Source organism: Lampris incognitus, chromosome 1, assembly GCF_029633865.1.
Source record: "Lampris incognitus isolate fLamInc1 chromosome 1, fLamInc1.hap2, whole genome shotgun sequence".
NCBI classification, from domain to species: domain Eukaryota; kingdom Metazoa; phylum Chordata; class Actinopteri; order Lampriformes; family Lampridae; genus Lampris; species Lampris incognitus.
Genome location: NC_079211.1, coordinates 95,956,982 through 95,974,659, shown reverse-complemented (window position 1 = coordinate 95,974,659; position 17,678 = coordinate 95,956,982). Strand labels below are relative to the sequence as shown.

General features: G+C 48.1%; 2 protein-coding genes across 2 annotated transcripts in view; one reads left to right on the top strand and one right to left on the bottom strand.

Annotated features, from left to right (window-relative positions):
- Nucleotides 1-12,919, bottom strand: part of LOC130111250 (zinc finger SWIM domain-containing protein 6) — a 66,269-nt gene extending 53,350 nt beyond the window's left edge. The window contains exon 1 of the mRNA XM_056278374.1: nt 12,463-12,919. Within this exon, the coding sequence (XP_056134349.1) occupies nt 12,463-12,889 (427 nt within the window). The 5' untranslated portion in view covers nt 12,890-12,919. The remainder of the gene's footprint in view (nt 1-12,462) is intronic.
- Nucleotides 12,920-15,695: 2,776 nt separating this feature from the next.
- On the top strand, nt 15,696-17,534 carry smim15 (small integral membrane protein 15). Its single transcript, XM_056284002.1, has 2 exons — nt 15,696-15,787; nt 16,420-17,534. Exon 2 carries the CDS (start codon nt 16,446-16,448, stop codon nt 16,668-16,670), a length of 225 nt encoding a protein of 74 aa, XP_056139977.1. The 5' UTR covers nt 15,696-15,787; nt 16,420-16,445; the 3' UTR covers nt 16,671-17,534.
- Nucleotides 17,535-17,678: the final 144 nt, after the last annotated feature.

Genomic DNA, 17,678 nt, shown 5'->3' with positions numbered 1-17,678 from the left:
AACAGAGGCACCATGGGAAAAGCAGTTTGCTAATCACATCTCTCCTCCCCCTTCTTGGCCAACTAAGGCGGGTGGAGAATGGGGTGGGGGAAAAAAACCCGGAATAATCTTTATTAGTAGATGTGTTCCTGCTTTATCGATCGCTTGGCTCCTTCCCTCCCACCCTCCCCCCTCATCCCTCTCTTTCTTTTTCCTTCTTTTGTTATTTTAGGCGTGTGTCAGCCATCCAGTCCAATCAAGGGGAGGCTGTACATCAGAAGGGCCATTACCCACGTCTCCCTGGGCTGGGCTGTCACTGGCGGTGCGGTGGGGGGTAGAAAGTGAAGCAATGTTAGCCACCCAGAGGGGGTAGCCAGCCAACCAGAGAGCAAACCAGGCAGCCAGGAACATACACAAGAATGCACACAAACACAGAGAGGGACGGTATCTGGAGCAACCTTCTACCAGGGACTCGCATGAAAGGCTTCCACAAGAGCGAACAAACAAGATGTGATAACATCGCAGAGCCCAAGTACAAATACCTCACGAAGTTCTCAATTTAAAAACACAAAACAAAAAAACGCGGAAGGTTCCAGAAAGCTCCTCATAACCGGAACCAATACTTCATCCGGGGAGAGGGTAGGGGAGGAAAAGGAATTCGATGAAAGAAGAAAAAAAAAAAAGTACATCAAATAGGCCGAGTCCTGTCCCCTTCCTAATTCTAGACGGCGGTAAACAGAGAGCTTCTAAATGTAGAAACAGCGATAGCCCTGGAGGTCTGGATACAGTCTGCTGGTACAGAGTGCGGCACAGCGCAACTAGCTAGCCGGCTAGCTTTCCTGTGGGAGTTTAGACACAGGAAGCACTATGGAAACATGCTGTATCTAGATAGGGGCAGTGTAAATAAGATATGAGTTTCTATTGCCTGGCATGGGAATGAAACTGGAAAATTGAGATTGGGAGAGAGGCAGGGGAGAAAGAAAGACCGTGAGAGCTTATAACAAGAGGGAAGGAATGCATGTAATAAAATAATAGGGACAGGTAAACAGAGAGAGAGGGGGGGGGAGAGAGCTCAAGAAAGAAAGAGACAGGAGGAAGAAAAGAAAGAACCCCCTTCAAGACAAACTCTTAAGAAGGGCAAACTAAATTCCCTAGTCTGTGACGCCCCCCCCCCCCCCCCGAGTTTCTCTCATTCTCTTTTTGTCTCTCTCTAAGGCCTGGAGAGCCTTCCCAGTTCTTTTCAGCGTTGCTCCGCCACAGGGAAGTGAATGCATGTCTAACATGCCACACAGCCACGACATCCTCGGAATAGGCGCAGCCAGAGGCGCCCCACACACTCACTGAGGCCTGCTTTGCCGCATAGTTCACACAGCATTCAAGTCTGCCCGGCAAGAGAGAATGGACTGGACTGGGCTCCCCCCCCTCCCTCTGAGCCCACTTGGATTCTGGATTGTTCTGTTGAGAAACCAGACCCTTTGCTTTGCCTCTCTTCTAGACAGACTGCTCTTAAAAGTGAGAGTTTTTAAATCAGTTAAAGGGGGAACGATCACATTTTTTTTCCAACATTATCATTATGCGTGTCGTAGGGATGCCGCCACATTAGCAGACACAACATCGAGCAGTCTTCTGTGCACCTGGGAAATGCCCCAGAATTTGTGCAGGAGAGTGGGCAACCTGCAAATGTGAGAACTTACTTCCTGGTTTGCCAATAGGCTGTATTGTATACGAAAATGTGTGATACCAATGCTGCTTACAACTGTATATAAGAAGATCCGAATAACGGCACATTAATTAAGCTATATATAGCGTTATCCCTACAACATATACAACGACGTAATGTGGAAAATAATGATTTCAGCGTCCGGGTAGCGTGGCGGTCTATTCCGCTGCCTACCAACACGGGGATCCCGGTTCGAATCCCCGTGTTGCCTCCGGCTTGGTCGGGCGTCCCTACAGACACAATAGGCCGTGTCTGCGGATGGGAAGCCGGATGTGGGTATGTGTCCTGGCCGCTGCGCTAGCGCCTCCTCTGGTCAGTCGGGGCGCCTGTTCGGGGGGGGAGGGGGAACTGGGGGGAATAACGCGATCCTCCCACGCGCTACGTCCCCTTGGCGAAACTCCTCACTGTCAGGTGAAAAGAAGCGGCTGGCGACTCCACATGTATGGGAGGAGGCGTGTGGGTAGTCTGCAGCCCTCCCCGGATCGGCAGAGGGGGCGGAGCAGCGACCGGGATGGCTTGGAAGAGTGGGGTAATTGGCCGGATACGATTGGGGAGAAAGGGGGGGGAGGGGAGGGGAGGGGGGGATCCAAAAAAATAAAAATAAAAAGATTAATTTCTCATTATCCATAAACCCTTGCCCCCTCAGTAACACGCACGCTACACACATAAAGGCACGAAACATACAGAAAGCAAGCAATCCTTTCCTCGAGCCAGACTGAATCTATTGGGAAAAACAACTGTGAGTATGAGCCTGTCTTATGAAGCACCGCAACCAGTCAGCGACGGGACCGGCTGACCACATTGACCTTTGACCTCACCAAGTCCCAAAGGGTCAAGTGAAGAGGTCACCATAAGGGCAGCTCAAAGCTGAGGGAGGGACCAGTCGATGAGTGAACACCTCCAGCCGTTCATGTGCGTGCATACTAGTTGTGTGTGCTTGTGAGTGGGGTCAGGGGCAGGTAAACCCTCATCCTCTGCTGTTGTTTATTCTAAGGTGCAGCCACTGGCGCCCTAAGGCTATGAAGCAAGTGTGTTGCTTAATGTGTGTGTGTGTGTGTGTGTGTGTGTATGTGTGTGTTACTCACCCAAGTCTGGGTGAGTAAATGGAAACAAGATAGGGTGAGAACGACGACGGACGGGAATGACATCCGCCCTCTTATCATTTAGCATGCCTCACCTTTATTCAGCCTGACATACAAAGCCATAAACACACCAAGTGAACCATAAACACACACACACATACACACCGTATTCACACTCGCAGGAAAAAGAGGCGGAAAGAAATCCTTTACCCACCTCGACTTGAAACCCCGTGTAAGGAAGAGGCAACTGTCCAAGCGTTTCTCAATCTGTTTGGTGAACTGGATTGCCAAACATCCGCGTTTTAGTCATGTGAAGTGGCCAGCGGGGGCAACACAGTTTCAGATGCCACTTGTGTTTAACCTTTTACCTTAATATGAACGCAAAATGAAAGTCTGTGTCTAAATTAGATATTCACCACATGGGCCGCTCAATCATCCTGGGTGCTGAATATACAGGGTAACAGGGTCCTACTGTGCCAACGGTAAATATGGTTTCATGAGCCTGTAACCTGGACAAAGGCAGGACTCCATCATTTCAGAGCAAGAAAAAAAGCCCTATAAAATGCACCTGAAAAATGTCTCTTTGTGAACATTTTTCTGGGCAGATTAGAAAAGCGTTAATTAATCTGTGATGGTGGATTAGGTAGGCCGGTTGGGTGGTAATTATGTACACACACACACACACACACACACACACACACACACACACACACACACACACACACACACACACACACACACACACACACACACACACACACACACACGTGTGCGCGCAATCACCTGGATCGGTTGAGTTTTGGGTCGGCTCAAAGCTAAAAAAAATATTTGTAGTAATAAAATAATGATAATAATAATAAGCACATTTATACAAAGGTAAATACAAGCAATCACATACATACACACACACGAAACTAAACCCATGGGCCCGGAAGTACACATTGCATTGCTCCGCAAAAGAGCAATGCAATGTGGTGCAAAGTGAAATTCATTAAAAAAAAAGAAAGAAGTGAGAGTGAGCATCAGCTACAGAAGAATGCTGAGCGCTGCATTCCCCTGTTGTTATTATTGCCAAATCGAAGAGAGAAGGGCGGCTGGTAATAAAAGTCATTAAATGAAATAGAAAAGAGGCTTTTAATAGGGTCTTGTCATTCAGGATTTAGTAGCCATTCTATTGCCTGCTTCCTTCCCCTCCATTTCCACCCCCTCTCTTCTCTTCTTCTCTCAGAGAGCAGAGAGGTGAAGGAGGAAGGAGGACTAGATTCTTAGACAGAGTTGGCCAGCCGAGGAGCAGTGCTGACGCACACCCAGCAGCCACAGTCTGGGACAGGAGACAGCCAGGGCTGGAACTGGGACTGGGGTAGAAACGAGAGAGCTAGAGCTGAGACTTTATTACTTTAGATGGTTTATTTTAACAGAGGCAAAGCACACTGATCAGCATCTCTAGATATGTGCTGGCATTCGTCAGCTGACTAATTTTGCAAAGTAGTCGCTGGGCAACTGAGGCTGGAGCTGAGAACAGGGCAGAGAAGAGGCGGCAAGGGCTGACACTGGGAAAGGAGATTAGAGAGGGGCAGGGTGGAGACAGCTATGTCTAGGGTTGAGGTTGGGAGTGAAGGGCAGGCTGGTTGGAGCCAGGTCAAAGGACTGTGGCAGGGGACTGGAAATTTGGTAGCAAGAAGTTAGCTACAGCTCAAGAAGGGAGTAGGGCTATCCAGAGGTTTGTCTAGAGGTTTTATTAGGAATGTGGAGGCCAGGAGAAAGCTATGACTGGATGTAGCAATTGGAACAGGGCTGAGTGGGTTATAGTCTGTGGTGGGAATAATCTGTTTTGGGGCACATCTGGGAATGGAATGGGGCCTCTTGCAGCTTGTAGATGTTTGGAGCTATAGCAAAGAGACCAAGGATTACAGGAAATAAGTTCTGTGTTAGAATGGACTAGACTGTGGTGGCTGGAGGTCCTGTGCCTCTCTTGAGGATTAATGCTCAATCATGTGCCATGAAAAGCTATGCATAAGCAGGTTTTTATTCCAAACCAACACTACATCAGCTGGTTTTACCAGTTAACACACCTTCACCAGACAGGGGAAGGCCAATCATTCAAATCAGTTGGTGTAGGGCTGGACTGGAGGGAAGACCTGTAAACATGGCCGTCCATGACAAATGGCTGGTCGTCACTGGAGAGCAGCACGGCACAAACATTGTCAGAGTTTCCTCATGTTTGATTCCAATGAAGTCACCCTAACTGAAAATTCACTCAGACTTGAAATAAATGCACCCATACAAGTTTTGTTCCGTTACTTAAATGCAATTCCTGAAACACTGTCTACAATCTGAAAGCTGCAAGTGCAATCCCAACAACAGTTAAAATGTTTCGCACAACACTACACTTCACCAGCAAAAGTCCCTCATGCATTCAGAATGTTAAACTCATGTTTCAAAAATAAATGAATTTGTCAGAGTAAAACAACGTCACCAAATCTAAACACGTCATAATCGCTGTATAAAACAGGCAATATGCAAAGTATCAGCATCCTTATGACATGGGTCAACCCTGAATGCGTCTCCTTTTACCTTACATTACATATACCTGGTAATCACCGAATTACTGTAATTAGTCTATAGTCTAGCGTTGCTGTCAATACAACTTTTTCCGCACACAAAAATTCAACAAAATTATTCAATACAGTATGCAAAACTGTGTTCAAAACTCCTGTGATATAAAAGAAAATACTGAAAAGATACTGTAAATTTGACTGTTCCATCTCACTGGTCATCCAGTCTCCCCTTTCTATTTGGCCACAACATTTCATCCACATCGTAGTGTCAGTGTGTTATTTGTTGTTTTAAGTATTCTTTTAATTGATTTTTGTGTCAATTGTGTGACATTTGTGTTTTCCATTTGCATTTTGTGTTAAAGCAATCTGAAATGATATGTTAATGGGTAAATGATGAGTTAATGGTGTGGGGTTTTGACACATTGGTTTGAGAATGTAGCTCATTCTCAAACCATTTGAGGATTGTATTTGAGCAATTGAGAAAAACTGTAAATAGCATGTGTCATATGTTGCAAGTTTTGGCTTTGGGGACGAGATTAGACTTGAGATCGGGACTGGGCCTAGGGACTGATGCTGGCTAGCGGTCTTAAGCTAGCACTCAAACTGCTCAGGCTAGCACTCAAACTCATTATCGGCGAAACAAGACCGAAATAAACAGAACGATGCTGTATAGAGATGGCATAAATGGAAAGTCATCTAGTCAGCGCCATGTGCGTCAATAGAGAACTTGTGGAAATAACAAATTGTAAGCTCCGATAACATCTTTTATTAAACAACGCTAAGCAAAAAAAAAAAAAAAAAGTGTCGGCAATATTTAAAAAAAAAAAGTTATTTCGGTGTACAGTATCTATATTGTTTGTTGTTGTTTTTTTTTACACGTACGCAAATTTGTACACACACACATAGGAGCTAAGATAATGTGTTTCCATTACAAGACAGCTGAAATGTATCCTATCTTGTTTCCATTGAACCATTATAATGAGAGGAAGGCATCTCTCAGAGAGGGAGAGAGGAGAGAGGAGAGAGAGAGAGAGAGAGAGAGAGAGAGAGAGAGAGAGAGAGAGAGAGAGAGAGAGAGAGAGAGAGAGAGAGCACTCTCTGTAAAGACTCTTCCCTTGGATGCGGTTGCTGCCCCTCTGCCTTTCTTGGAAGGCCCGCTGTTTACACTAGCTCCAGGCTCAGCCATGTTTCCATGACGACACAGTCCCAAGGTTAGTCACATGGCAGGGAGTGGACCTGGGACACAGGAACCAGGATCACTGCTCCGAAAACTCTCGCACCTTCATCTGGATCATTGCAGCTCGGTCTCTTGTACGACCGATGTCTAAGCGGCTGCTCCGAGGTTTGGACGCGTCTCTTCCTCGTAAACAACTAGACTCAAGGTGTTATTCAAGAAAACAATAAGCGAGCCTTGTGTTCTTGAGCACATTTATTGTCCGCCCTGAGTCATTGTGTAATTTTTTTTTTGTCCCCAACATTCCTGCGAATGCTGTGTAATGTGTGGCATCAATTTTAAAGCTGTAAATTTGATGGACGTTGCATATTTGTATGGCACAAGTAATGTATTAGGAAGCTCCCCCCCCCCCCCTCTCTCTCTCAGCTGGTAGGCATGTGGGCTTTTTCTCAACGGGCATTGTAAAAGATAAAGGAACTCACAGGCAGGCTAACCGAAAAATAAAAGCAGATACACCCACATGAAAAGAAACAGCCCACACACAAACAGAATAAGTCTCTCACCAACAGTCAAGCCATCCAGACAGTGCCTCACAGACGACGGGCTCATGCAAGATTTAAGTTGCAGATCTTAAATTCTGCACCTTTGTGGACAAAATGCTTGACATGTCATGGTAGGTCTTTAGGAAAGCCCTGTTGAAAGGCCTTGTGAAGTCTTGGTTTAAAAAAAAAGAAGAAAAAAAAAGACCTGGGTAAAAAGATGTATATGAGTTTGTGTGGGCTGGTATGGTTGCGTGTACACGTGTGCACCTAAGTGTGTTCTTGCACAAACATGCTCAATGTCACTCCACCTCTCTAAGTGGCACAGATTTCTACTTGGCACATTACTCACTGTTCTCTCACACACAAAATAAAAAAACCCAAAACAGCCTGCTCACAAGTGCTCACATTCTTCATCGCTTTATCAGACCTTCCGTCTTGATTTGTATGTGTTGTTCCCGTATGTATGTATGTATGTATGTATGTATGTATGTATGTATGTATGTATGTATGTATGTATGTATGTATGTATGTATGTATGTATGTATAGATGCATGTAAGCATGGCGAGAGTTTTGCCCTCGACCAGCAGCTCCTCTAATTGTTTGGATCACAAATAACTGAGACTTGGGAGTCAGACACTTAAAGCACTAGCCTTGTGATGGATGACACCTCCTCTTACCTGCACATCTAAAACTGGGATGTTCGAGGTTCAACGGTTTAGAGTCTACCGTATAATTTCTACTGTCTGGATTACAAAAAGGAACAGGTTAAAAGGGGGATCCGTCAATCTGGCTGTTATTTCACCATTTCATTGACATCATGATGAAAAGGGGGTAAGGGAGTAGATGACGCAGAAACCTAATTAAGATTCTCCAGAGCGTGAACAAATTAACCTGAATTATGAGCATGCAGTAGCACAACACACACACACACACACACACACACACACACACACACACACACACACACACACACACACACACACACACACACACACCACTGAAATAGGTGGAGTAGGAGAGGATGACATTCACACTCTAACAGGCATGACAGCCATGGACATTCAGTGATATTTTAGGCAACCACAGACATACAGTGATATTTTGGGCAAGGGTAGGGCAAAATATTACAGACCAGCAAGCCTATAATATGGAAAAATACACTATAATATAGAAAATGTCATACTACAATACATTGAAATAGGGAGCAGAATGTAACTTCTTGCATTCTTGCAAGTCAAACGATAAAACACCAAAAAAAACAAACAAAAAACAACACTCCACCAAGTACCCTCCTCGTCACTGAGATTTAGGGCAGGAGAATGACAACATGACATGTAGATTCATGTGAAAAATTAGACTAATGACAAGACTTGGATAAATGGGCTGCAGCATGTAGCTTAGGCTAATGACATCAGAGAGACATGCCAGGCATCAGTGTGTCCCTCCTTAGGGACATGGGGCTTACGGTAACAGGATAGTAAGGAAGGGGCGGAGGTGGGGGGTTGTGTGTGTGTGTGTGTGTGTGTGTGTGTGTGTGTGTGTGTGTGTGCACCCGCCCTTGTGTGTTTGTCAGGGGGTTTACCTCCTGGCACACTGGCCTGGAGGCACACAGCGTGGGGGGGTTTGGGGTTGGGATGCAGGGATGAGAGGTCAAGGGGAGGGGGGTAGGACAGTAGATGTCTTAAATGAATGAGAGGAAAGAAGATGAACTTGACCCAGACGAGGAAAGGTGGGGTTGGAGGGGTGGGAAAGGTTGTAATGAAGAAGCAACACGCTTTGTCATGTCACGTTACAACCACGGGATTAAAATTCTATAATTAGAGGATGGGGCGTCACAATAGTAGCCCTGCTTTCAGTGTGATGAGCACCTGAGTCTGCATATTACACCAGGGGGGCAAAGACAGATGCTTTGACCAGCACGGACAACTCTGAACGCACCAAATGTTCTTATTCTATTGAGTTAAGCGCAGCTAAGGGAACACGATGATTGACGAGTTGAAACAGATACTTTTATGACAATGAAATTTTAAATGGGAGCATGTGTAATGGCAACACTTTCTTAAGAAGCATACAAATTCTGTTTTCTTCATTTTTTTTTTTTGCCACAGTGCCAGTAGGAACCTTTTCAATAAGTGTTTTATAAGTGTATAATGCTATATTCATCGGCTGACAAGCTGATCGCTGATCTTAAGTCTTGAACCGGACAATTCAAAGGGCCGAGACTGGTCTGCATAAACACTGGGACGAGCGAGGAGCGGCGGACCGCCGCGTTAACAGCGGCTCATGTTCATATATGAATATTTATCTCGGAGGAGGCTGGCACCGGAACAGACGAGCTCGCATGGGAGAAAAGAGCGGCCCATCCATCTCGTTCTCGCCCTCCTTCTCTCCGCTTCATTCTCTACTTTCACACATCCCCTTTCTCTCCCCATCACCATTTCAATGCCTCCCCCCCTCTTTTGCATTTTCCACCCACTTTTTCCCTCTAGGCTTCCCCTCTTTTTCGCTATATCACCCGATCTATCGCTCTTCCCCTTAAACAGCATCCCCCATATCCCTCCCCTCCAAAGCACTGATGTATGGAAAGAGAGAGAGGGGGGGGGGAAAGAGCGTGTGATTAATGTCTTTGAGAAAAAGATAAATAATCACAGGAGACTGGGGGGCTGGTAGTTGGCCTTAGGGGAGTAAATATGGAGAGTTTTATAGCTGCTCACTTGGGAGAGAGGGAGGCGGAGGAGGAGAGGGGATGAGAGGGGGGATGAGAGGAGTATGGTGACGGCAGATCCATTCAACTATATTAGCTTTTCCACCCATACACAATAACCCCAGCATCTTTTCTATTGCCTCACTGTCTTTCATCATCAGCAATGAATGCCAGCCCGTTGACAGCACACACACACATACACACACACAGCGGACGTGTATGCACGACACACAAGCACACACACACGAACCTGCACGCGCGCACACACACACAAACAATCAATGAAATTACAGACATGTAAAAGGGCATGCACCCCCGCACAGACATAGAGAGAGACACAGACACACACACACACAAAGAAATTACAGACATGTAAAAGGACATGCACCCCCGCACAGACAGACAGACAGACACACACGCACACACACAAAGAAATTACAGACATGTAAAAGCACATGCACCCCCGCACAGACATAGACACACAGACACACACACACAGACACACACACACAATCAAAGAAATTACAGACATGTAAAAGCACATGCACCCCCGCACAGACATAGACAGACACACACACACATGCACACACACACAAACAATCAAAGAAATCAGACATTTAAAAGCACATGCACCCCCACAAAGACATAGACAGACAGACACACACACACAAAGAAATTACAGACATGTAAAAGCACATGCACCCCCACACAGACATACACACACACACACACACACACACACACACACACACACACACACACACACACACAAAGAAATTACAGACATGTAAACATGTAAAAGCACATGCACCCCCACAGACATAGACACACACACACACACACACACACACACACACACACACACACACACACACAAAGAACTTACAGACATGTAAAAGCACATGCACCCCTGCACAGACATAGACAAGACAGACAGACACACATGCACACACACACACACACACACACACCATCCATTCTTTTCAGACCAGACCCACCGTGGGCTTGATGGGCCAATCCATGCAGTTTGTGATGTAGTTGACAGCCCCCTCCCATGTTGCTGTGCTTTTAAGCCCCCTTGTCCTCCAGTGGCTGCCTGTCCCCTGGAGAAGATTGCATCTTTTATTTATCACTTTCTCTTCCTTGGCTTTATTTTCCCAGAAAAAATTCCGGGGTGAAAATTGCAATCAGCATAACATGCCCTCCTCCTCCTGTGTACTCGCCTGTCATCCTCCAGTCTCTGTGAGCATGCAGGATGAGACTGACAGCCCGTGCAGCCAAAGACACACACACACACACACTCACTCCCCGTCTGTTTTTATCAACCCCCCCACACACATTTTTTCTTCTCTCTCCTCATTCCCCCTTACCTACAAGCACTTTTGCCACTGAAAACTCCCCCTTCTCATCCTCCATCAACATTTCTGACAGTCACTCTCTCTGAGCACACACAAATGCACACCAATCTTGCTCATTGATGCCTCACACCCCCCCCCCCGAGATGACAGTCTTTAGCTTACTGACGCTCTAAAAGAGCAAGTATATAAATGAGCCTAGTGCTGGGGAATCTGGTAAACAGAGCAGTGAGAGAAAACCGCTTGTCTGCCTGCCCGTCTGCCTGCTCCGTGGCTACTATTGTGCACTGCACATTCTCCAAGCCCACAAGAGCTCAAGCCATCTCCACACAGATTCTTTAGAGGGATAGAGAGCCAGTTAGAGAGAGAGAGAGCGAGAGAGAGAGAGAGGAGGGACGAAGAGGAAGAAGATCATGCATAAAATCTTGTTTGCAGAATGCATTAAGATTCAGATGAACTGGCGAGGGTAATGGGATTAGAATCCTGAATCGTTTCCAAGGGTGGGGAGCTGGAGTGACAGCTGAGCCTATTGCACTGACGAATGCAGTGAAATATTGTGGCTCTGGCAAAGGCGGGCGGGCCAGCCAGCCAGCCAGCCAGCCAGGCAGGCAGGCAGGGGGGTTTGCTGAGCCCACAGCACCTCTGTTTACTCCCTGCTCCGCCACATAAATCGTGGCTGGAAACAAAAAAAATGCATCTTTGTCATCAGGAGCCCCCCCCTCTCTCTCACAGCCCCCCCCGGGGTGGGTGGGGGGGGGGGTTCGGTACAACGCGGAGATCGCAGCAGAGAAGAGTCACACACAAAAAAAAGGTGTTTCGGCCAACAAAATAGAAGCACTGCAGCTTTAAATCGCCGTCCCTCCCACCCGTTCTAAATATCTTCCATTTAGCCAGCGGTGAAAAGATATAGGGGGCTTTTGTCTGCGTACCCGTCGGTGGGGGCACGGAGAGCTGGAAAGACTCTTTCCGCGCGCGGGCGCGCACACACACAGAAGAAAAATAGGAACAAAGTGCTAAAGCTTCCAGTTGGGATGGCTCGGGGCAACTCGGCGCGCGCAACTCCCCGAGCGAGAACGAGGGGAGAAGCGGGGCTACTATGACGAGCCTCCCCTGAAAACAGGCTATTCTCACACAGCTAAAGGGGGGAGGAGGGGAAGGGGGGGGGGCTCGGTTTAGAAATAGCCTCACAACACACACAAGACACACGGAAGCCCTTTAAACCCCCCCGCCCCCCCCCGACATCCGCGGAGAAAAAGCCAAGCGCCCGTGGCCCGGACGCGCTCACTCGCCCCACAGCCCCGTTTCCCCAGCGCTCCACGGGCCGCTTCATCCGCAAGCCCCACTCACCCACTTGCAGCACGTTGTCCACCCAGCCGCCCTCCAGCAGGGTGACACCCCGCAGGAAGGGCAGCTGGGTCTCGTCGCTACTGTCCCCGCTAGTCCCACTCTCCTCTCCCCCGGCGTTGAAAGAGGAGTACATGCAGATCTCCTTCTCGCTCCTCGGGAACGACCAGTACACGATCCTCCGCTGGACGGGCTCCGGGATCCTCTCGAAGCGCTCCTCCACCCGCTGGAAGGGCCACTTCTCCGCGACCCGGCGCGCCGCGATGTCGAGCAGCGACTCCGGGCTGTGCGTTTTCCCCGACCCGCCCGCCGCGGACCCCGCGCCGCCACACAGGACTCCTCCAGCCCGCTGCCCCTGCCTGCACGCCGGGTTGTAACCGGGCCGGCAGCAGAGCCGCTTGGCTGGGGGCTGCTGGACTCGCTCGGCCATGATCGCACACCGCTTCCGACCTGAAGCGCAGTTCTTCTCCGATCATATAAAAACGGGATAAGGAAGAGAAAAGGGACAATCTCGCAGCGATTGTTCGCCGTACATGGAGCGACGGCCCTTATTTGGGAAAAGTGGGCGGCGCCTCCGAGTTCCGTGAAGTCCTTTGTGTTGTCAAATTAACCGAGGGGGGCGGGGCCCTGGAGCGCCGCCAGCGCACGAGTGGCGCTATAAAAGGAAGTGGAGGCGGAATTCCCGAACGTCGGCAAATCCTTTGTGAAGCGGGTCCGAAGGCTGAGGGCGGGGCCCCGGCGGCCGACGCGGCCTCTGAAGTCTCCTTCTTATTTGACTTTAAAGGCGGGGACTTAATCCATGGGCGGTCGCACTGTTTCCCACAGGGGCAAAGGGGGCAACGGAGTTGATTTTTTTTCTCTTCTTCTTCTTCTTCTTCTTTCGGAGTCTTTTTCAACCACCTCAGGCTCTCTCTCTCTCCTCCGCTCAATAACATCGCGAGGGTTGTTTTCAAGGCCCGGGTCCAAAGGCCCCTCTCTCTAGGGCGTGGGAGGAGGAACGTGGAGATAGACACCCGTGGACATGTCTGTCTAGTACGTAGTCATTTATCGGTCATCGTGGTCAGCCGTTATGCGTGGTATGCTCACTAGGCTACAATTCATATCGCCTCTATCGTTCTCGGTCTGGCGCACGCGCACGCCCACACGCACGCACACGCACACACACGTTTGTCTTCTCCCATACTTGTGACGACCCTGATTGATTCTTTTCATTACCTATAGGCCCCTAACCCCTGATCTTAACCTTCAGAACTACGTGTCTAAGCTTAACTCCTACCCTGACCTCTATATTTAACCCTCCGCCCAAGTCCTAACCCTAAAGTAGTACCCTGGAAGAAGCGAGGGACTGCCAAAACGTCCTAATTTTGCAAAAAAAATGCCTTCATTCCTATGGTTAAAGACTCACGCAGGCCCTCACAAGCTAAACCCACTGTTTATTGTACCAGAGAGGGTTGAATCGGTTCATTTGGCAGTTGGATACAACGTTTATTGACAGATACGTTTCATCACTCAGCTAAGTGACCTCGTCGGTCTAAACTTGACTGCAGGTATCCCCACCCCTTATAAGCTATACAGTTGCATAACGGCCCGAAACCAGCGGTCAGTTTCATATATGCAGTTTCAAATGCGAATGCAATTTCATTTCTGTCGTTATGCGTCTGTGTCGTTCATAAGGGGTGGGGGGATACCTGCAGTTTAGACTGGGGAGGTCACTCAGACGAGTGACGAAACGTATCTGTCAATAAACGTTGTATCCAGATGAACTGATTCAACCTTGTTTGATTTTCTTACCTGGATTATTGAGCATGTATAAAGCTATTTATTGTACCATCCATTTCTTTTGTTTTTATGTAGGTGATATATGCAAGTACTGGACGCTGCTGTAAACCGGAGTCGTAGTCCTCATATGCATAAGCACTTGGCCAATAAAGTTGATTCTGATTCTGCTTCTCTCTCTCTCTCTCTCACACACACACACACACACACACACACACACACACACACAAGATTTATCATTGCATTGAGGGTCCAGTTTCATGTCTTGAACTCATCACTTACTCAAGTATCTTAAGCCTACATCCTTACTCCAGAAAAGCTGAAATCAAAGAATCAAAGAATGCCAGAGATTCTTTAAGGTCTTGCCAGACAAGTGGTTCGACTTGCAGCCGTCATGACACACACTGGTGAAGTTGGTTAACAATAAATACTCGCGCAACAATTTTATGGGCCCCTTTCCTGTCTGCTGATGATGTTAGCTCCAAAGTCATTTCATAAAAGCAGGGGAAACTATTTACTTGTGGAGGAGTGCAATAGTCATCAGGGGCTGGAGTGCAGCTGCATTGCCCACCCCCAAGGCTCTCAGCCTGTGATACATATACAACAGGGACGCGCAGCAGAAAAACAGGGTTTAACCATGAAATAAAAAAGGCTCCAGATTGGAGTAAGGATCTCTAAACTGTCAAATTAAAACGATTAGATGGAAACTGTGCCAGTAGACCAGACTGGGTGTTTGCTTGTCTGACCGTCCCCTTGCATGTGTTTTCAGCTGCCCCTCTCCGTCCTCTGTGAGTAAAAGGTTGGCCTTTGAACCGCTCTGAAAGTGATCCATGCCGTATGGATGGAGCAGATGTGGCCTAACCTGATTTGGTTTCAATACTTCCCCACAGGAAGTTGACAGAGCCTGCAGATCCTCCTTTGTTATGTTAGTCACCGGCCGCAGTTCAGTCATACATCAAGAAGGGAAGCAGGGTTTTTAGCTTCTTTGCGTGATGTATTGCATCGTACTCCCCTGACAGAGTTGGCCAAAAACATAGCCTCTCCTACAGAGCTGGCCCAGCGGGTGTTGTTCCTTCCCATCCAGTCGAATAGCTGTCAAGCAAATCTTTTGATGTTTTAAAATAAAGTACAGTTATGTTCGTGTCTTTCCTTTTTTTTTTTTAATAATAATTACATATTTTTGCATGCATGTAACATTCTTTATTAATGTGCTGTTCGTGCACTTTTTGTTTTGGAGGGGTGGGGGGGGCGTGGGGGTGGTGGGGGCATCATCTTTCTTATCTTCCCTCAAATTCACTGAGCAGCAGCCAGAGGCCTACGGTGTAACCCTACGCCAAGCGCTGTCCTATCTGTAGTCCTCGCCCAGCGTCGGCATACAAAGAACTACATTTCCCACCCCTCCCCGCCTCACCCCACCCCCATCGAGGTGACGTCATAAGCCGTGGCGAGTTACACGTTGCGCGACGGCAGTTCCCGAAACCAACCGGGGGGGAAGAGGAGCTGCGGAAAACCCGCGTCGATATAGACAAGACTAGTCCTCTTTTTCTTCCCGGTGAGGTTGCTTTTTGTGTTTTAGGTTTTCATCGGGGTATGTTTTATGACCGCTGGCGGTATCTTAATCCAAACGTGCACGTTTTTAGGACGTTTGCGGGCGCTCGTCGCGCGACTTTGGCCGACGAGGGCTCGTGCCTCCTCCGGGTTCAGGGCCCGATGTGGACGGGGGGGGGGGGGGGGGGTGGGGGTGGCCGGTTTAGCTCGCGACGACGCGAATCTCCCCACCCGCATCCCGGGAGCACGAGCGCCGCCCTAATGGAAGACGGGCGGACGGTAGCCTAGACTTTCGGCCAGATAATGTGAACCGGTGAGAACAGTAATCGATTGGTTGCCTTAAGTATTGATGAGCGGTTTCTCAACGGGTCCTTTTGACTTCGTAACGACAGACGGAGTAACTGCGCGAAGCCGACGTAGCCATTTTGTGACGTTGGAGGACGCGAGTGGTCGGCGCGAATGACACGCAGTCCCGTTACGCGCACGCGTCGTCGCCGCTACTTTGTATCCTGCTGAGCTGCCGCGGCGATCGTGCGTTTGCCGCCGGATTCGGGGCGCTACGCCGCTGCTTTTTCAGTTGTCTTGTGTGTGTGTTTTGTTTAACCACCTCTCTCCCCCTCGGTCGCCCTCGCCCAGGTCAGGCAGAAGTTCTCGTGTCCAGAATGATTGACGTGCGGGCGTGGGCGGAGTACGTGGTGGAGTGGGCTGCCAAAGACCCCTATGGTTTCCTCACTACGGTCATACTGGCCCTCACGCCCCTCTTCATAGCCAGCGCTCTGTTGTCGTGGAAACTGGCCAAAATGATCGAGGCTCGTGACCGTGAACAGAAGAAAAAGCAGAAACGTCAGGAAAACATTGCTAAGGCCAAGAGACCCAAGAAGGATTGAGCCGATGCGGGTGGGACGAGGGGATGAGGGGAACATGAGAGAGAGCAACTGCCAAGCTCAAGGCTCTCCTGACTCCCGGGGCGCCCTGCCCTCCTTTGTCCCGGCCCCGCCACTACCAGCGCAGGCCTCATATTCTCCTGTCTGGAGTCGGAGGAGGGACACTGGCCCTGATGTAAACCTCACAGTGCTAGGTCGGACAGCACTGCCACAAGGAGGCTCATCCCGATGAGACTCTTGTCTGCAAGAGCACAGTGGTAACCCTGTATAGCCCATTACTGCGCAGGAACCCGCTGATGTGCCGTTGTGCAGCTGTTGCAGCATCTTGCATTCCATTATCGAGTTGTCTGTCTGGCTGATTTTATAATGTAATTAAAGTACTTGATTTTTTTTCCTTCTCTTTCGTTCATGTTACTTACAAAATGTCCAAATGATTTGCTTTTAACAAATGAAGTGCCCATGGTTGATTATAAAAAAAAATCCTCTGTAGATTTCAGTATTGGATTGATATACTTATTTTCCATGCAAGTCGCCGTTAAGTCAAATAATTCTTCTGTGAACAATGAACACATTTATAAAAATGCACTTCTGCCAAGAGCTTAATCAATTCCCGTTTCTTCCTTCAACTTGATTTGTATCCCGTTTTAGTGCAGCGATATCCCCTGGGTTCATTTTGGGTAGAATGCAGGGTGTCCTGTTGAGCAGAGAAACTTTTCAAGCCAAGCCCTCGTAATGGTAAACATCTGTCCTGCTGAGGTGTCCTTGTAGCTGAATTAATAAAGCAATTTTTTTGAGGTATGATTAAACAACCCCTGAACACCATCTCTTAATCCTTTGAAACTAATAAATGTATCTCATATTTTACAGTATCAAATCTCCATCTTTAAATGGCTATAACTTTATCAATGAGTGAACTTCTTCACATCACAAGCCAATTTCAGGTAGGCTGGAGTGGCCCAGAAAATGTTGTATAATAACCTGAAAGAACTGCTCTAAAAGGGGCCTGACATA